The sequence below is a fragment of the Pseudorasbora parva genome, chromosome 13 (genome assembly GCF_024679245.1).
Source record: "Pseudorasbora parva isolate DD20220531a chromosome 13, ASM2467924v1, whole genome shotgun sequence".
Taxonomy (NCBI): Eukaryota; Metazoa; Chordata; class Actinopteri; order Cypriniformes; family Gobionidae; genus Pseudorasbora; species Pseudorasbora parva.
In genome coordinates this window covers 28,739,569-28,761,358 of record NC_090184.1, presented here as the reverse complement: position 1 = coordinate 28,761,358, position 21,790 = coordinate 28,739,569, and the positions used below count along the sequence as shown (strand labels likewise).

Below are 21,790 nucleotides of genomic sequence, written 5' to 3'. Positions count from 1 at the left end.
TCAGCCTCAGCAGTTTCTGTGTGACCATAAAGCCCGCCTACTCTGATTTGATTGGTTTTATCAAATATTTTGACATTGACGAGCGGTGACAGACCAATGACGCTCAGATTTACACACACACACCTCTGCTTCTGACGTGCGCTGCGCTCTGCTCAGAGCCGCTGCGGATTGGAGAGACAGACTAAAAAACGGGACGAAGCCGAAGCCTGCCGCCAGTTTCATATGTTTTAAAGGTTAATCACATATTTTTTAGGGGGGCTGAGGCATAAGTTTAGGGGGGCTGAAGCCCCCCTAAAAAGGGCCTAGCGACGCCTATGACCCATAAGCACAGTCATGTAAATCAATTTAAGGCCCCTTAGTTGGACTGCAGTATTGTTGAGGAAAGAGAACTGACTGAGAGAATGTTTGACAGTCACAGCCTCCTGGCTCACCTTTTCTACCTTTTATTTAACTCTCTCACTTAACAATTAGCTTTTAGAGCCATCTAGCAAATTAATGGAATAGTTCCCCCAAAATGTGTATTCTGTCATAATTTACTCACCTTCAGGTTGTTCCAAACCTGTAAGTTTTTCTTTCTCTGCTGAACACAGAAGATGATATCTTGAAGAATGTGGGTTATTAAACAGTTGATGGCAGCGACAGATGACAGTGTTGATAAAAAGGGATGAACGAAGCTAGAATAAAATGTTTTTAAAATAGGAAAGAGTTAAAGAACAGTTAAAGGCATATTTCAAAAGGTATTACCTAAATATGAACATAGTAGTATAAAAAGTGCAAAAATAATATACAAATAGTAAACTATAAGTATGATGCTATGTTCACTTATAGAAAATGTAGAGGTATACTTGCCATATAAAACTACTAAACTAGTAGTTTACTCAGTTTATACTTCAAAGTGTACTTTCATAAACCAAAAAAAGCTACAATATTGGATTAGTATAAGTTCACTTGTAGTATAGTTGCAGTACAAACGGAAAAACTAATTGTGCTTACTACTGTTACACATAAAGTAGGCCTATACTTAAAAGTATACTTTTGTATACTAAAATATGAGTCAATTAAATCTTGTAGTAATGAAATGGTACATGTATAAGTATACTTCTAGTACATTGATACATAAAGTATACTTAAAATAATAAATATACTTTAAATGTTCACTAAGTAGCTTAAGCCTATATACTTCAGAAAGTGAACTTGAAATAGGCTGTACTTTTTTTTTCTTTTAAAGGGGGGGGGGGGGTTGCATGCGATTTCACCTTTTTAGCTTTAGTTAGTGTGTTGTTGCTGCTTGAGCATAAACCGTTTCTGCAAAGTTACAGCGCTGAATGTTAAATGCAAATAGAGATATTGTCTTTTAAAGTTTTGGCAGTTTATTATAGAAAAAATGGCAGGTTTGGACTACAACAAGCTTCTTCCCGGGTTGGTGACATCATAAACCCTTTCTATTAACATAAACATTGCCCCAGATGTGACTTCTGACCGTAATGGTAAGGGGCGTGGCGTTTCCGTACAACCTGTGCTTGGCACTTCAGCCAATAAAAATACATGAAACTATATTTGGCCATCTAACCAATCTAAGACCATTGTGTTTTTCGGAGAGATGGGCTTCATAGAAGCAGGAAGCAAACGAGCCGTTCAAAAGACAGTGGAGACAGCGGTGTGGAACAAAGGTCAAATATAAGAAAAATACAGCATTTTAAAAAAAGAAGTATTAAGACATGTTATACTGTGCCCCATAAACACAACCAAGCCTAGAAAAAAATCACACGGAACCGCCCCTTTAAGGGCTAGTGGCCAATGTCATAGATTTATTTTTGTAACAAAGAAAATGCCATGTAAAGACACTCTGGATTCAACATATGAGTTTCTGTTTTAGGGGGTAGAGAGTGTGTCGCGCCCCCGACCTCTCACACTCTCCACTTTAAACAATCTTGTTTCATCTATATCCTGTGAATAGACTTCCTCCATCACAGCCCACTCACCATCACTGTATTTTTTTTCTCACACCCACTCACACAAACAAAGGTAAATCTAGAAGTGACATCCTTAATTATAGAACATTGAGGTCCGTCAGCAGATGTTTACTTGGCTGAGATGCAGCTTCCTTTTTTCCCATCACATTCTACCTGATTTAGCATCAGCCACTCAAGTGCACAAATAAAATAAATTTGAATGCAAAAGCAATGAAACTCAATTGTAAAAATGTGCTTTTGCTTTTTCTGATTCAATAAGGTTGACTTTACGCAATATAGTAAACATGGCAAGTATATTTTTGCATATCAATACTGGAAAACAAATGTACATCTTTCATGCTCTAAAAACCTTTAAATGCATTTATTTAAAATAAATAAATAAACGTATTTTAATGAGCGGCCTTGCTATTTCTTTATTCACATCTACTGCAAGAATAATTTTCTTAGTATCTTAATTTATCAGTATAAATGAATATTCTATTTTAATTTTTAATAGTAATCTGTTTTGCCTTGTTTTCCAGTATCTAAACAATCTTAAAAGTGCACTGTGTATTATCTATGATGATATATTGACAGAAATGCAATATAATATAGATAACTATGTTTTCAGTGTTGTATAAAGACCTTACACGATGAACCGTTATGTTTTATTACCTTGAACGAGCCGTTAGAGGGGTCCCCTTCCAGTGAAATCGCCATTTTGCACCATGATGTTTCTACCGTAGCCCTAAACGGACAAACTTCTCTACAGAGCGCTAGTCACTCTGGGTGCGTCTCAATTAGCTCCCTAGTTCAGTTGTCAGGGCACTGATCAGGGAGTCAGCCCATTGACTTATGTCCTAATCAGTGCCCTGACTAGAACTGGGAGCTGATTGAGACGCAGGGTCTGTTTTCTTTGACAACAACATTTTTGTCCTGTGTTGGGCCCCGTAGCTTGTCTATGTGATTTGAACTATGGATTTGAACGGGAATGGTTGATCATTGGGGTGATTGCAATTTACAACCTCACCGCTAGATGCCACTAAAATGTACACAGTGCACATTTCAAAAATTTACTTGAGAAGCAAACTTGCATGAGGCTGGTTTTGAAAGAATATACTTTGAATTTATTTACATTTCCCATTTGTAGTTTTATATTGTTTTAAGCATAACTAACCAAATTTAGTGAGTTATACCTAAAACAACAAGAAGAAAAAAAAAATACATATTTACCAATAGGAATAAAAATAATAAACAATTAAAGATATTCTTTGAGATTTGTATCCTACACATGTTTTTTTATGTAAATTCATTAAGAATGTTTGGCACAAAACAAAATTCACTTTTAGATTGAGTGAGTGATTGATTTATATATACTCTACCTTTCACACTGGCTGCATTTACAGCATTTAAACAGAAATACAGTAAACATAGTAATATTGTGAAACATTATGATTAAAAATAACTATTTTTAATCACAATATTTGTAATCATAATAGTTGTCTATTTTAATGCATCTTAAAATGGAAACTAATCCTGTTATGGCAAAGCTGAATTACTCCAGTCTTCAATGTCGTGTGGTTGTGATGTCTTTAATACGTTTATTTGTACAAAAGAATAACACTTATTTGAAGAAAAAAAATTGTAACAATGTAGTCAATTTTTAACAATTTAATGCATCCTTACTGAATAAAAAATGTAAGAAATAAATAGAATGAATAAGTAAAACTGAAATCTGGCAACAGGTGAAACAGGAAGACGATGAAGAAGCTTTTTTTCTGTTTGTCTGTTTTGGCAGAATGCTGCGTGACTTTTTCAGCGTAAGCGAGCTGGAAGAAGAATGAGTAGACCGCTGGGCCATTGTTTTTCTCAGCCCTGGGGAGTGATGATCTTGGGTTGTGTCGCTGTAGGAAAAGAGGCCAGAGCCAAGAATGTGTGCAGACGACACTTTCTAGCACCTGGGCGCATACACCTCACACTCGCATATCCTTTCACACTCTCGAAAAGAGTGAGAAACGGGGAGTTTATCTGGCGGTAGCTATGAAGAAATAACAAACAAAAATAGGACACGCTGAAGACCACGGTTCGAATCCCGATCAGAGCGGGTGAGTAGGACTGGTAACATTTGGTGCTGTTGACCCAAATGGGAGTGAGGTTGGGGAGGGTGAGTGTAAATGTTGTATGCCAGTAAGAGCTGTGTGTATAAACCTCACTCCCCTGATCCCAAGAGGTGCTTTAGCACCTGACACTAGAGGCTTTGATCTTTCTTAGAGCACCCGCCTCCCACACTGGAGACCATGGTTTGAATCCTGCTCGGAGTAAGTCAAGAAAAACACTTACACACTTGTACAGCACCAAAACAATTGTTTCTGCAGAAGTTCGGATTTTTAGAAATGTAGAAATTAAAGCAGAAAATAAAGCAGAAAAAATATTTTGGTTTAAACCATTTGCAGAAGAGCATAATGTTTTTGTCTGTTAAATATGTGGAACAATTTCAAATAACTATAACGATAAATGTATAACTGGCTACTTGTAAACTATAGCCTGATAACAGCATTTACTGATGATGCAGATGTCTATATATGCAGTGCCTTGCAAAAGTATTTGGCCCCCTTGAACTTTGCGACCTTTTGCTACATTTCAGGCTTCAAGCATAATGATATGAAACTGTAATCGTTTGTGAAGAATCAACAACAAGTGGGACACAATCATGAAGTGGAACGAAATTTATTGGATATTTCAAACTTTTTTAACAAATCAAAAAACGAAAAATTGGGGGTACAAAATTTTTTCGGCCCCCTTAAGTTAATACTTTGTAGCGCCACCTTTTGCTGTGATTACAGCTGTAAGTCGCTTGGGGTATGTCTCTATCAGTTCTGCGGGACTCTGGGCTCTGCTCATCATCTTCTGCAGGACTCTGGGCTCTGCTCATCATCTTCTGCAGGACTCTGGGCTCTGCTCATCATCTTCTGCAGGACTCTGGGCTCTGCTCATCATCTTCTGCAGGACTCTGGACTCTGCTCATCATCTGCAGGACTCTGGGCTCTGCTCCTCATCTTCTGCAGGACTCTGGACTCTGCTCATCATCTTCTGCAGGACTCTGGGCTCTGCTCATCATCTTCTGCAGGACTCTGGGCTCTGCTCATCATCTGCAGGACTCTGGGCTCTGCTCATCATCTTCTGCAGGACTCTGGGCTCTGCTCATCATCTTCTGCAGGACTCTGGACTCTGCTCATCATCTTCTGCGGGACTCTGGGCTCTGCTCATCATCTTCTGCAGGACTCTGGGCTCTGCTCATCATCTTCTGCAGGACTCTGGACTCTGCTCATCATCTGCAGGACTCTGGGCTCTGCTCAGCATCTTCTGCAGGACTCTGCTCATCATCTGCAGGACTCTGGGCTCTGCTCATCATCTTCTGCAGGACTCTGGACTCTGCTCATCATCTTCTACAGGGAGCCATTTACCAACACAAGGAAAGCGGAGTCTACACTGTCAAAGAGATTTTGAGCTTCAGTCGCCAGTGTGGTCGATTCAGAGTACCTGGTCAACTGGGAGGGGTATGGGTAGAGGAGTATTCCTGGGTTCCTTAAGATGATATACTTGACACTGATCTGCCTGGTTTTAGGCTTGGAACATATTCAAGATATGCAAGAACAAAGAAATTTGTTCGTTTTCTCGAGATGGCAAGAACATTCCATACTTCACAAGAAAAGCAAGTGGGCGTGGTTAATGCGGAGAAACGCAGATGATCGGCACATGCTTTTCTCGTGAAGTATGGAATGTGCCACCTCGAGAAAATGAAAACATTTCTTTGTTTTTGCAGAGTATGTTCCAAGCTTTACTGTCAGAGATTTGCCAAGCTCCACCTACACTCCCTCACAACACACTCCCACCAGAGTATTGATCAAAACCACCTGTCATCAATCAATCCCCACACTCATCACCATCTAGAAAAGCCTGCACCACACTCTCGATGAGCACGTTTACATGCACACCAGTAAGCTGATTAGGCTACTCACAAAAATCAGCTTATTGAAATAACCAGTTTTCCCCGTTTACAAGAAAACCAGTAAACTGACAAAGCAAGTAAACCGCGTTCACATGACTTTATTAATAAACTAGTTATTTCCTTGTAGTGACGTCAAAAATAATAATGTCCGTATCTGATTTATGTCCGTACATGACTTATTTCATGCAAAACGCTAGCTTGCTCTGTCTGGATGAGTTAATCTGCTCGAAGTTTGTGATTTTTGTCACCTATCATACTTGCGCACTTCAATAAGCCGACAGAATGCAGGTTAATGCGTTTACATGCCGCGTGAAATCAGAGTAAGAGGCAAAAAAATACCTGTCCCGACCGGTTTATGCTTAAGCCGTTTATGAACATACTCCGATTTTACCGCATTACCGTGTTTACATGACCATGTTCATTGTCGGTTTATTAGACATAATCGGCTTAAGAACGTGCATGTAACATGCACCCATTGTATGGTCTCGACCAAGCCTGCAGCACCCCTCTCAGAAACTGAAGTCTCGATCGCCCCCAGGTGGCCGGTCCCAGTATAGCCGCACCTCCGTGTTTTCTAGTGGACGTGAGGCAAACTAAACAATCCAATTACACTACAAATGTTTTTTCCCCAAAGTTAGTTTATGTCTTTGTAGACAGTTATTATCATGATGAATGAAATCAAGTGTTCGTTTTTTAAATAAGATTAGTTTTAGTTCACACCAACATAATTAATTGTTCTGCATCTTTCAAATAAATATTGGAAATATCCCTAACAAACCTCACAAGAAGATCCAACAGTTGGCCTAAGAATAATGTAAATAAAGGGGGTGGAGCATCTAATCTCAGACATACCTTGAGGGTTTTTCTTTGCTATCAAACCATTTTGTTTGTATTTTTCCTCACAGGTTCTCATGAAACTACATCAAAAACAATTTGTCAATGGGGTAAGAACATTTAAGAAATGTGTTATTATAGCTTTTTACTTTTGCAGTGTGCTAAACCTCAAGTCTTGAGAAGACTACATGTAAACTTGCAATCACATATGGCAAGTAACAAAAAAATCACAATCTTGATTGTCTGCAATCAAACAATATATATTTGAATAAGAACTCAAAGATTTGGTTTTGTAATAAAGGTGATATGACTTTTAGCAGCACACATTATCAGTGTGAATCTACTGCAGCACTTTCATGAGCCTGAAGTACTCACTGATTGGATAATTACAGTAACCACTTTCACATTGATTTTATGTAAGGTGGCTTTTTCCTCCTCTTTAACAGAAATCATGTCACAAAACTCTGAATGCTTGTAATCAAACGTATATCTCAACCAGCCAGTGCAACTCTACTCATTAAAATTAACTCAAAATGGGGTTAGAAATAGAGAGTTAATGTGCAGCATTACTACAAACAGTATTAATATTAATGCTTTGAGACCATGCATTTGTAAGAGTGGACATTTGAAATTCATAGTAATGGCTTCTTTCTTTCTATTGGTTTACTGCCAGTAAAATTGTCAGTAAAATCCAGATTGAGTATGCGTAAGTGATGGTGCAGGTCAGGTGTGTTCATACTAATGGTTTCATATCTGTCCACATCATGCTGATAAAAGCCTTTCAAATGCAGAAGCGTTTGACTGTTGAAAAGATAATTGCCCATTCCTCTTTATGGCATTTACCTTCATCTTCAAAGAAACAAGTTGGCTGGTTATTAGATAGTTCTGTGCTAATTCTGGTAAGTTTCAATAGAAAATAAATATTTTGTATGCTGCTATTACACAGAATATCTTTCAAATAAAAAAAAATATCAAAACATGACCTAAACTTTTGGTATTTTACTGCATAACTGGTGATTTTTGATAGTATAGTAAATTCATGCATATATTTGGTTTCCTTGGATACTGGGTCCAACATGTAAATAAATAAATAAAACAATACCTGCTTAAAGGTCCTGTTGGCAAAGGTTCAGTCTGACCTTTTAATTTCCAAAATGTTAGAAGACTAAAAGAATAGTAAACAATTACCATCGCAAACCTGCAACTAATTGATAGCTTAGGACGAAGGATACCCTGATCCAAAAATATCAATAATCAAACAAAAGGAAATCCCGCACACTATAAATACTCGTTTCGGTCTCATGACCTATATGCCTGATGAAGGTCATGAGACCGAAACGTTGTTAATAAAAAGTTTCTAATTTTTGTGAGTATTTATAGTGTGTAGGATTTCCTTTTGTTTGATTATTGAGAAGACTTAAAGAAAAAAGAAAAACAATAAAGAAAAATAGTCCCCATAGTCCACATATTTCCTTTAAATAGTTTCAAAAAAGCTTCAAATTTTGCAGATAATGTCTTTGCATGCACATGAACTTCAGTGACATCCAATTCTTAATCCGTAGGGTTTAACAGGCCAGTCAAGTTCCTCAACTCCAAACTCGCTCATCCATGTCTTTATGGACCTTGTTTTGTCATGTTGGAACAGGAAGGGTCTATCCCCGAAGTTGGGAGGATGAAATTGTCCAAAATGTCTAGGTATGGTGAAGCATTATTAATTCATTTCACTGAAACTAAGGGGCCAAGCCCAACTCCTGAAAAAAACCAGCACCATAATCATCCCTCCACCAAACTTTACACTTGGCACAATGCAGTAAGGCAAGTACTGTTCTCCTGGCACCCACCAAACCCATACCCAAGCGTGATTTGTCACTCCAGAGAACACATTTCCACAGTTGTACAGTGCAGTGGCGGTGCGCTTTACACCACTGCCTCTGATGCTTTGCATTGCTCTTGGTGATGTAAGGCTTGGATGCAGCTGCTCAGCCATGGAAACCCATTCCATGAAGCTCTCTAGGCACTGTTCTTGAGCTAATCTGAAGGCCACACAATGTTTAGAGGTTTGTAGCTGTTGACTCAGCAGAAAGTTGGTGAATTCTGAGCACTATGCGCCTCAGCATGTGCTGACCCTGCTCTGTGATTTTAAGTGGCCTACCACTATGTGGCAGAGTTGTTGTTGTTCCCAATCACTTCCACTTTGTTATAATACCACTAATAGTTGACTGTGGAATATTTAGTAGTGAGGAAATTCACAAATGGACTATCACGGCACCGAGCTCCTGAGAGCGACCCATTCTTTCACAAATGTTTGTAGAATGTATATGTGCTTGATTTTATACACCTGTGGCCATGGAAGTGATTGGAACAGGTGAATTCAATGATATGGAGGGGTGTCCCAATTGTTTCTACATCAATAATGCATATATATATACACAAGCTGAATCTGACTGGATCCAGAATTTTAGGGGTTTATCATGTTTTTAGGTGTGAACATGGCTCTGTCAAGCCAAAGGTTGACCATGGCTTCATGGGTTCACTGAGCCTCTAACAGGCAGGAAATATACACAAAGGTGAACAGGAAACGTTCAAGAACAGTGTGTTTTCCAGGAAAGATTAGTAATTCTTCCCAGATGTGCAAATTTTGAACAATACATTTATGTAACGACATAAATTATGGTTTCTATTATATTAATTAGACAATTAAAGCCCAATAGGAAGTTCTATTACACTAGAAATATAAATAAACACATTTCCCAGTCTCCCCCATTCTGAAATCTGACCTCTCTCAGTCTCAAGAAATGAAAGAAAAAAAAGTCTGAACTGAAAAGGAAAGGCAGAGAAGATGAATGGACAGTTGGGAGAAATAGCAGGACCTGTCCATAAATGGTATGAATCTTAGGGATAATGACCCAAAATCTGTCTCGTAATTTCCAGTGTTGAGACGATGATGAACGGAGAAGTGGGGGGTGGGGGGATGGGGGGGAGCAGCGTAGCCATGACAACTCCATCATAGCTCCTATTTTATTACCAGAGCTGAGGGTAAAACAAAGTATAGGTGAACGTATATCAGTCTGTGAGCGTGGTGATATCAAGAATATAATGGATCCAAGATGAAACACTTTGGCCTGTCCAGTGTCAAAGCTTTTGTTTTTCCTTTTAAGTAATTTCCATTTTCCAAGGCAGATGTTATTGACTGATATCTGTTACTGTTTCCATCATTCTGATTGGGTAATTTTCTTGTTCCAAAATGTAAGATTTTAGACAATGTGTCACTCATATACACAGGCATAGCATTATGACCACCGACAGGTGAAGTTTGTAACATTGATTATCTCGTCATCACAGCACCTGTTAGTAGGTGGGATATATTAGGCAGCAAGAGAAAATTTTGTCCTTAAAGTTGATATGTTAACAGGAAACATGGGCAAGCGGAAGGATTTGAGCGAGTCTGACAAGGGCCAAATTGTGATGTCTAAATGACTGGGTCAAAGCATCTCTAAAACTGCAGCTCTTGTGGGGTGTTCCCGGTCTGCAGTGGTCAGTATCTATCAGAAGTGGTCCAAGGAAGGAACAGTGGTGAACCGGCGACAGGGTCATGGGTGGCCAAGGCTCATTGATGCACGTGGGGAGCAAAGGTTGGGCCGTGTGGTCCAATCAAACAGACAAGCTACTGTAGCTAAAGAAGTTAAAGGAGTAGTTCACCCAAAAATTAAAATTATTTCATCATTTCTTCTGCTGAACACAAAAAGAAGATATTTTAAAGAATGCCTGTAACTAAAGAGTTGTTGGTCCCCATCGACTTGTTCCTGCTATATGGAATTAGATGGGGACCATCAACTGTTTGGAACAAGTTAAGGGAGAGTAAATGATGACAGAATTTTGGAACTTTTCTTTTAATGCTGGTTTTGATAGACATGTGTCAGAATACAGTTTTGTATGGAGCATCTGTGGGATGTGCTGAACAAACAAGTCTGATCCATGAAGGCCCTATCTCACCATTTACAGGACTTAAAGGAACTGCTGCTAAGATCTTGGTGCCCGATACAGCAACACCTTTGGGGGTCTAGTGGGTTCCATGCCTCTACAGATCAGGACTGTTTTGGCAGCAAAAGGGGGACTAACACAGGAATATTATGCCTCATCGCCGGATTAGAGCTCATATTTCTACACATCTGATAGACTGAAATAATTCACTGCATTGTTGTTGTTGTTTTACCTCTGATTTATCATTGCCTAGAGGGCAATAGTAAAGGCTCATTTGAACTCTTTTGCAGCATAATGTTAATGTCTAGACTAAAAACATTCTGTCATAGATATTTATAAGACTGAACATTTCTGTTCACAAGTCTGTCACAGCTGTACTCTCAATAACAAACACAATGAAACAAATAACTCTTTTTGTTACCAATTCTCAGTTTGAACTCAAATGTTCAATTAGGCCCAGTCAAAAAAATACAAATAAAAGAGCGAGAAATCAACTGGCCACTTATACATTTTCCCTTTCGATTTTTCCCCCCCTCCAACTGGCCACTTCTGCGACCCGGCTGAAGTGGTGGATGAGCAGCTCTCCATGGTAACTGCACTCACCATTGCCATGACAACCCATTTTATGGGGCAAAAAAGAAAACAAAAGAGAAGAAAATACAATGGAATTAATTGGAGAGGGAGTGGATGACAGAACACATGAAACGCTGCCACCTTTTTTCCCTGTGTGAAAGCTTAGGCGTGTCACTCTCTCCAAACCTGTCAGACACAGTGAGGTTATTTTTGCATGCTAGACTATTAAATCATTCACCACAGCACACTTCCTGTGCTTCTGACTCCTTTCAGCTGATGTATTCTGCAAAAGAATAGTACATTCTCCAAATATGAATATAACAGCTGTGTGGGAATACAGTTCCTGGAACATGGAACATCTGTTTAGGTATAAATCAACAAGTGCAAAGAATGTTTTAGCTTTTCATCTCACACATTTATGAAAAAATTGTAAAAAAGATCTTGATAGCCATTTCTTTTGATAAACATGTAATATTAACATCAAATGTTAGTTTTTTGCCTGTTAGTTAGATTTAGATACTCTACACTGATTCAAAATGTTGTTCTAAAAATGCCCATAAGCAAAGTTATTACAATTGTAAATCATTGCTTGTTTGTAGATACACTGTAATATATATATATATATATATCCCCATTGTCAAAGAATCTAAAAATGTGTGTCATGTGGTGACATTTAAATAACCTGGTTTTAGTCAAATCAAAAATATTATTCAATGACTAAATTACATCAGTTTACAAAATTCATTCAGGTAAAAACTGTACTTTTTTTTAACAATAATTAAAAATTGTGCTTCATGGCATATTATAAAACCAATAGCCAACAATACATTGTATGGGTCAAAATGATTGATTTTTCTTTTATGCCAAAAATCATTAGGATATTAAGTAAAGATCATGTTCCATGAAGATATTTTGTCCTACCGTACATATAAACATTTATTAAGTAGTAATATGCATTGCTAAGGACTTCATTTGGACAACTTTAAAGTCGATTTTTACAATATTTCGATTTTTTTGCACCCTCAGATTCCAGATGTTCAAATAGATGTATCTTGACCAAATATTGCCCTATATCTAACAAACCATCAGCAATTAAAAGCTATATTCAGCCTTCAGATGTATGCATAAATCTCAATTTTAAACAGTTGAGCCTTTTGAGGTCCAGGGTCACATTTGTGCTTCATGGTGTAACATCAAAACTAAATGCACAAATATGTATACTTATTATAGAATGACTGTTGTTATATTATATTTATTATATTACAACAAAAGTAGGATTAGATATTATGACTGATTCAACCTAAATGTTAAGGGTCAGATATAGCCCCTTAATTGCATGTTACCACTTTTTAAAGTATATGGGAAGAGACATTGAGAATATTGAAGAAGAGAGTAACAGAGGAAGGGGAGAGAGAGAGAGAGCGAGAGAGAGAGAGAGAGAGAGAGAGAGAGAGAGAGAGAGAGAGAGAGAGAGAGAGAGAGAGAGAGAGAGAGAGAGAGAGAGAGAGAGATGCATATAGAGAATGAAGGAGCTTAACAATAATTAATGGGGCTTATCTCTCAGTCGCCATGGAGATGGATGTGTGTATTCCACTCTGTTTCAAGCTCAGGTCTGCAATCAGACGCACCGAGGCTTTGGCTCTTATTCTCAAATCAAAAACACAAGAATGTCTTTTCCACAACATACAGCTCATACACATTTGGTTGAATATTTAGATTTTATTGGTATTTCTGCAGAGATGCATAGACACACGTGCCTACATAATACAAGATATGAACTGCTTTTTAGACATATAACATTGTACATGTTTATCCAAAAGTTACAGTGCTGTACCATATCATCTATTAGTATACTGTATACATCATCCCTGAAACACACAAACAAACTCACGGTTACTGGTTAAAGGCAGATACTGTTGGACTGCATAACTAGACAGTGAATGAGCCTTCTTGCTAGATAGTGATAGTCTGCTACATACAGCAGTACTCATATTTACATGATGCACTTTTGGGTCTTGATAACACGTGTTGCACTTGAACTATTGTTATGAAACATAAGGCAACTATGGCAGACAACAAATTGGACAAAAATCTCGCACACAAGTTTTTTTTTTGTCTGTGTGCAAACATGATCGACATCTCAACAACATGAGCCTTCCTTAACAACAAAGTACACCACTGTTTTTTTTCGTATTGTTATTATAATTAATATTAGTAGTATTACAAGACAGTAGGCACAACTTGGACAGGTTATTAGCGTGTACTTGCAAAAGGTTAGATTACAGTGAACTAACATCGCAGAACATGATGTTTTTGGTCCCATCTCAACCAGCCATGTTTTGTATGATGATTTCAGATGTAATTTGTATTACAGGAAACAATGGTTGGGTAAACATGCAGCTGCCACTGTGCTCTTTAATAAAGCTGCTTTCCTATTTATTTTCTTTGTAAGAAACTGCCTTGAAAATAAAATACATTTGGAAAACTGCTCTTAAAGATCCTTGTTTGACATACTTGTTATTGGTTCAGTGATTAATGGGTCATTCTTACAGCCGTATTAGCTGGCCTCTGATCTCTGGAACGATACTGTACAGACAGAAGCTGGATTCTGCTTTTGTCCAAATAAAGACAAGCTTTGTGTCCTGAGGGGAGAAATGTTTTATAGCTCTTGATGTATATGATGTATTTATAGTTCTTGATGTAAGGAGGTTCTTTGGAACTTTCTGTTCATCAAAGAATCCTGAAAAAAGAATCACAGTTTCCATAACAGCTTTTAAGCAGCACTGCGATAATATTGATATTACAATAATAAATAATTCTTGAGCAGAAAAATCAACATATTAGAATGATTTCTTAGAATATTTTAGAATAAAATATAAAACTATAATGTTAAATTGTAATATTCCACAATATTAGCCTACTGTTTTTACTGTATTTTTGATCAAATAAATGATGCTTTGGTGAGCATAAGACACTTATTTTCAAACTTTTCTAATGGATTTAGCTAAATAAATATGTAGAATCTTGTATAAAAAAAGAAACATTGCTGACTCTGTGAGAGAAAAATCGATTGTATTTCCTTTAAGCGATCCCCTGGTGTTAAGAATGGCATAAACTGGATTACTTTATGGCATAAAATAACATAAATGATGTATCTTACTGAAATATGTAGCTAGAAATCCCATGAAAGATCTATGTTTTTTTATCTACAATTACATAGGCTGTTTGGACAATGGGCTCCGCCATTTTGTTTGTGTTCTATGTCGATGATGTAGAATGGCTGCACTCAGCAACACAACTTGAAAAAGGTTTCAGAGTTAAACAAAACCACTTAATTGCTTTGTAATTGCACTTAAAACACACTCAAAATCACATGTGCAAACTCAAACACACACATCTGACAGACTGCTTTGTCTCAATCGAGATGTGTTATGGGCTGCCCTCTCCACGACAGGGGCTGAATCAGAAATTGCCCCCTACACCCTCAAATAGGGCACTATGAAACGAAACCGTAGTGGACATGTTTGAGTGCACTCTTTCAATCCCAAATTGTTAACGAGTGTACAGCCGATGTACACTCAACTGTCCGAATTCACACACTCATTTTCATTCACGCCCTCAAGTGAACTGTATTAGTGGACCAAATAGGGAATAGTGAATGAGGGTTAAGGGGCAAATTCGGATTCAACCAAGAGTGCTGGCCTGCCGAATCGGAACCAGGTTACAAATTAGGCAAGTCAACCCTCATGTATAATTTTACAGCTGATTTAGTGTGTGTGTGCTACAGTGTGTGTGGCATCTGTTGGTGTGTGTGTGAACGTGTGTTGGAGTGTGTTTTAAATGCAATTACAAAGCAATTAATTGGTTTTGTTTAACTCTGAAATATTTTTCGAGTTGTGTTGTGGTAAAAATAGCTACGGTAAGCGCCAGCTGTTTGCCGAGTGTAACCGCTCTACATCAACAACATAGAACACAAACAAAATGGCCCCGCCCATTGTCCAAATATGTAATGGATTTTTTTAAATAGTGTAGATCTTTAATGGGTTTACACTTCATATTTCAGTTAGAGACATCATTTATGTTATATTAAGCCATACAAGTCTTAACAGCAGGTGATCCAGGAAACAGGAAGTTGGGGCAGGACGTATTGAAGGTTTTGTCCTTTTAAAAGTCTCTAAAATACTAATAAAGTAATTTTGTAAACTTTCAGCATTAAACTAGCACTTAAAATGACCTTTTTTAAAAATAGAGTCTTAAGCAACATTGATCATCATTAATATTTCAAAGAGTTACTTCAGGTACATTTTTTATGTGCCCTAAATATAAAAGTACATTAAAGATAGATTTTGGCCAAAAGTAGTTATGCTCTATCATGCTAATAAATGCCTGGCAGCTTGAAAATGGACAGAAGTACATGATGATTTGATATCCATATTTTACATGCTCCTTTGACTGAGACAGACTATGCATGACTGATAAGAAGATGAATGATCGGTGAGCATCTCAGAAGAGTCCTATCAGGACAAACCCTCTCAAGTCAGGGTGGTGACTTCTGCTTGAGTGTAGTTTGCTGTGGATGTGAGAGGTTCTTTACAGCTCTCTGAAACAAAGACACAGTGAGAGAAGAAACAGTTGAACTACACTTACCATACACATGGCAGGGTCAGAAATTAACCAGCAACAATTTTACCACGAGCGAGATGAAAGGGAATTAGGCCATGTACGACACTGCAGCTAAATTCACATTTTAGTGCTTAATCCTGTCTTGTACACACACAGTTCAGCAAGTTACAGGAAAACGCAAGTAGTGACAACTGCATTTACAACAATTATATGCAGTGTATACGGAACCGAACAGAACAACTAGTTGTTAATGTTGTATTTAAACGCACATCAGAGATCTGCGAGAAATCACCGGGAATGAGTGTAGTGTTTCCAGATCTCGCAAGAAAACACAGCAAACAAGAACAAGCCCATAATACACCTAAATAAGCCCAAATGTTTTATATTAAAAATAAAACCATCCACTTTAATAACAAAATAAACTTTGCTTTATGAGCCAAGCCCAAAAAACTGAGCCAAGCCTCTGTAGACAGTGGTTTAGTTCAAATTGCAGCATATAATGAGTCTGAAGTTGCTGTATTAATCCTTTGGTCAAAATAGAGGAACAATAATTCACTCCCGTATTTAAATGCATACTTTCTCCTAAAACTTTACAGTGTGTATGTGGTCTTAATGAATTAAGGGTATGAGATTTCAGAATATTAATATATCTGTATATGACAAATTTGGACATAAATGTGTGTATTATACAGAAACAAAAATGCACCTATAAAGGGTTGCAAAGGAATTTTTTAATTAATCATAAATAACAGTCCTTTTTCTTGCAGGATTAATATTTATATATGAATATTTATATACTCAAGCTCATTTGCATTTAAAGGTACACACAAAAAAACGGAATGTTTTGCTCACCCTCAAAAAGTGACCATTTTGACATGCTATAAAAATAACCTATGGGGTATTTTGAGCTAAAACTTCACACACACACTATAGGAACACCAAAGACTTATTTTACATCTTGTAAAAAGGGGCGTTATAGGACCCTTTTAAGTCAGGTACGTAGGGGAATTTCTACTTCACAATGTATTTAGAGATATGACATATTTGGACATACATGTGTGTATTAGATGGAAACAAAAATTACCCTATAAAGGGTTGCAAAGGAATTTTAATTTATCATAACGTATATCCTTTTTTTGCAGGATTAATATTTATATCCTTTAAAAAAAAACAAATGTCCCCAACTATAGGCTGTTATATATTACACCGCATGAGCCCAACAAGATGAAGTATCATGGAATCCAAATTTGCTTTCACCTACTGTAGTAACAGAGAATTATACATGAAGAACCAATCATATTATATAAATGATGAATCATGTCGCCTTTGTCATGCACAGTTAAAAACTGTTGTACTCTTTTTGTTGGGGGGATTCTCTCTGAAATTGGTCTGAGATCCTCGCGGCCGTGATTACAGCATATTCAAAGGCATTGTCTGGAATCTGTCTGGTTACGGCTGCGAAGCAGGTTAAAGATCTTATTCCCGAGTGATAGTGTTTATAATGGGCAAGACATCGTCTAACTCAAAGCAGGTGTTCAAGTGGAGACGCCTCGGAGAGTATAAATTAGTAGGTGTCGCAGAGGAGACGCCTAGGGTGTTGAAGTGGAGATGCCTCATTTAGCTTAATTGATTATTGATTGGGTTGATTATGATTTCACTCTTTTCACTTTAGTTAGTGTGTAATGTTGCTGTTTGAGCATAAACATCATCTGCAAAGTTACAAAGCTCAAAGTTAAATGCAAAGGGAGATATTTTCTTTTAAAGAAATCGCCTTTTTAAGGATTACAACAAATGGCTGGTAGGGACACAACAAGCTTATTCACGGGTTAGTGACATCACTAACCATAAAATGTACATAAACCCTGCCCCTGGGAACACGCAACAAAGACAACGAGGCCATGTGGAGAAGGTAGTAGAGCACATTCAGGAGTCTGCTTAAATATATTCTGTCATGATAATCTATAAATCGCTTGTGTGGAAACTGTTGTAAGATGCCTTCAAAGCCAGGGAATATATGCTGCATGAAGAATGAAGATAGAAGAGGTATAGCTTAGTTGAATTACTGTTGTAACTTTTATTGTTATCTTGCTTTTATGACGTTATTGCATCTGTGTTACTTACTGTATTGCAATAAATGTGGAAAGACGGTTGCGACAGCTAATCAATGACTTGAAGTGTTAACTACATAAATTCATCAATGAACCATTCAGAAACGTCTGATTGCATTCTACATGTTGTCACTTTTCTCTTGAGTCTCTCCATCATTGTCTGACTCCGGTTTGAACATGAAAGGCTGAACAGTTTTGGATATTTTCAGTGCGTGTCTGCTTGCGGTAATCAGAGCAGCTAAAGCCGGGTGCATACTGTGCGCTTTATAATAGTCCTTTATGATTGTTCCTTGTCAGACTGTATGAACATGATCCCCTCCTGTAAGGCATGTCACATTGTAAGATCTAAGTTGTCATTAATGTCAGACTGTACGATAGTCAAGGTGCATTAAAACAAGCGCAAGCCAGAAAACTTTTTATAGAGTTTTATAGAGTTATATGTCATCAATCAATGCTCAGTGACAGAGCTGTATTACATGCAGGATTGAAATGGTAGAGTTTACAATTCTATCAAACAGAAAAAAAGCAAATATTTGCTTCACCAGGCTATTGTGTCTCTCTAACCATTTCCTTCGCCATGTTCTTTTTTCTTTTTCTAATTTTCGCTGCAAATCAGCGCAGGCAATTTGTATCGCAAACTTTCTGCAGTTTATCATTTTTAATAACAATTAGTCTCTGGTCTGACGCACGCGTGATCTTGCGTTGTTTACTTGTCACGTCTCAAGTGTGTTTGGTTGTGAAATGTAGTTTGCGTTTCTTCCTATTGTAAAGTAGCCTGACAAGCCAGACCCACATCAAGATGTTTGGTCTGGAAAGTCACCATAGACAGGGCTCAATCCGAGGGGCGGGATAAACGGTTGTCTTTCAAACTCCCTCTGCACGCGATAGGATAGCGCTACACTAACCAGAGCAACGAAGGTGAAACAGAGCTTGTTGATAGATTAAACATTCACCGTATCCGGTCAGCTAAACTCCGAACACATCTTCCCTTTTTAAGAATGACTTCAGTGCCGTTCTTTGTTCTTTTCTCAGAGAAAAGCTTAAATCCAAGTCTAAAGACCGCCGCCGTTCGCCAGTTTCTGTGTTTACTAGAAGCACGCAAATGGAACTTGGCCGTCGTTATTATGGCCCCGCTCGCCAACTTTATACACGACGTGATTGGCCCGTCCAGATTGTGAGGAATACAGCTCAGAAGGGTATTGAGAGTTCCTAGGCGACACTTGCGGGCAGATTAAATTTGCTGCCGCTAGGGTGCGTCTAGATTTCTAGGCTAATTGTAAAGTCATGCAATATGAAACCTGTTGCCGTGAAGTGTGAACAGTGATTTAATGCTACCCCAAATACTCAAGCAGTGTGAAAAGAGCAGTGATCTGATGAGTTTAAAAATCGTGCAGTGTGAACTCGGCATAATTTGAGCTCTTGAAGCTCCGCCCTCTTTTTGAAAGGGGGCCGGGAATACCAGCTCATTTGCATTTAAAAAGACACACACAAAAACGGCATGCCTTGCTCACCCTCAAAAAGTGACAATTTTAACATGCTATAAAAATGATCTGTGGGTATTTTGAGCTAAAACTTCACAGACTTATTTTACATCTTGCTATATGACCCCTTCAAGTCTGCATGGTGCATTGGGGAATATCTACTGACCAGTGTAAAGTAGTGCTGTGATTTAAATAACTGAATCAAGAAAACCTTAGACAACAGCAATTCAGATGTATGTATATATGTTTAAATAGAGAAAGATACCTGCCTATTAAAACAAAAAACAAGCCACGCAGACTCTGCAGAACTAAGCGACTCTGGGGAAGCCGTGGGGTTTGTCCATGTTGCTAATGGAAACCTATTAGCAGCAATTAAGTTGAGCAGCCTTTCGGGAGCAGAAGCAGATCCATAACTCACATCTCGACTGCTGTAGATGATGCCTTTCACTGGTGGATGACAGGCTTTCTACATAATTACACACAAATCAAGAAAGAAGTCAGCCTGAAAAAGACTGCTGTATGAGGGAGAACATTAGCCAGGGGGAGCAAATAAACACGCCTTTTGTGTGTGTGTGTGTGTGTGTGTGTGTGTGTGTGTGTGTGTGTGTGTGTGTGTGTGTGTGTGTGTGTGTGTGTGTGTGTGTGTGTGTGTGTGTGTGTGTGTGTGTGTGCCCTTGTTTATTTTACATTGTGGTGACCAAATGTCCCCATAAGGATAGTAACACCTGAGATCACCTACATTGTGGGAACCAGCCAGCGGTCCCCACTTTTCAAAAGGCTTATAAATCATACAAGGATGAGTTTTTTTGAGAAAGTAAAAATGCAGAATGTTTCCTGTGATGGGTAGGTTTAGGGGCCGGGGCAGTGTAGGGAGATAAAGTTTGTACGGTATATAAACCATTACGTCTATGGAGAGTCCCCTATAAAGGGTGTGTGTTCAGAAAAAAAAATCTAAATATACTTAAATCAAGATAAATGTATTTAAATAAATTGAGAAGACTTGTTTTCAGTTTCACACAACAAATAAACAAACAAACAGAAGAAATGCCATGAGTCTCTGGCCTACGGATCATTTGTAGTTGTACGTATTTATTTTTAACATCAGCGGTGACATTTCCAAGGATGGAGCATCTTTGCTATGTCTGGTGAGGGAATTATTGCCTGTAATCACTGTTCGTTGACAGGACCACAGCTGCTGTCGCTCTGCCCCTCATTGATTCTCAGAGTGCATCTGTCTCCACATCAGCGAGGAAAATTGCATGCTTTTCACACAAACAAGAAATCAGCCATCACAGAATGTCTGAAGGGCTTTGACGACCTCTGTTTGAATATTCCAAGAATGGAGGGGAAAGAAATCAAAACAAACATGCATGCTAACTGGTGTAATAAATATTTAAATTTCCTTTTATTGCCTCTTGAAATGAAAATTCATGTTCATGCTACATCAGCTAGTCATAGATGAGATTGCATGACTTTATCTAATTATGCATTTATTAATTTATGTTAATATTATTTTATTTACTCATTAGCGAACTCAAATGTACACTCAGGCTCAAAATGCAATAATGGGGGCATCATAGATGCAAATTCCCAGTAGCAATAAATACTGCAATCCCAAGTATGTTCTGATATGGATTTCTGATTATTTTTCCCACCTATCATTTGTCTTGCTTCAGCAACAGGCACTAAAATGCTCCTTTTTTACATCAGCAGACGGGGGCTTCTAGGATGTAAAAGACGGAACGTTTGCTCAAGCAGCTCGTGATCAAGCGATTATCTCCAGAAATAGACTGCCAGCAACCTGTCAGAGCTTTGGGGAATTTGGGGGCTGAGGCGCAAGTCAGTCAGGCTGAGACCAAGTTTGACTTGACAGCAGCCAGTAATGAAGGATGTCGGGTTTGTCAAATGGTTTGTCTATCATGATGCTCTCCTTGTTTTGTGTAATGTTATCATCCCATTTCTCTCAGTTATGTCAGTTACATAATATTTGCACTTATTTTATGGAGCTCTAGAATACTTTATTCTGATTGCTCATTGCAATTTGCGGTCAAATATTAAACTGCACAACTGAACTGCTAGTTTCATGTTCTTCGTTGCACTCTGCAGGCTCTTGCTGTCATATAATAAAATAATTTTGACTCAAATTATATACATATTAGGCCTGTCAATTTAATGTGTTAATTAGATTAATTCGTTATGGTAAAAAATAATGTGTTAAAATTATTAGCG

General features: G+C 38.0%; 2 protein-coding genes across 2 annotated transcripts in view; one reads left to right on the top strand and one right to left on the bottom strand.

Annotated features, from left to right (window-relative positions):
* Positions 1-21,790, top strand: part of gnai3 (guanine nucleotide binding protein (G protein), alpha inhibiting activity polypeptide 3) — a 354,328-nt gene that overhangs the window by 119,081 nt on the left and 213,457 nt on the right. The gene's annotated exons all lie outside the window — the stretch shown is intronic.
* kcnc4 (potassium voltage-gated channel, Shaw-related subfamily, member 4) overlaps positions 12,917-21,790 on the bottom strand; it is a 41,048-nt gene continuing 32,174 nt past the window's right edge. The window contains exon 4 of the mRNA XM_067413783.1: positions 12,917-15,949. Within this exon, the coding sequence (XP_067269884.1) occupies positions 15,882-15,949 (68 nt within the window). The 3' untranslated portion in view covers positions 12,917-15,881. The remainder of the gene's footprint in view (positions 15,950-21,790) is intronic.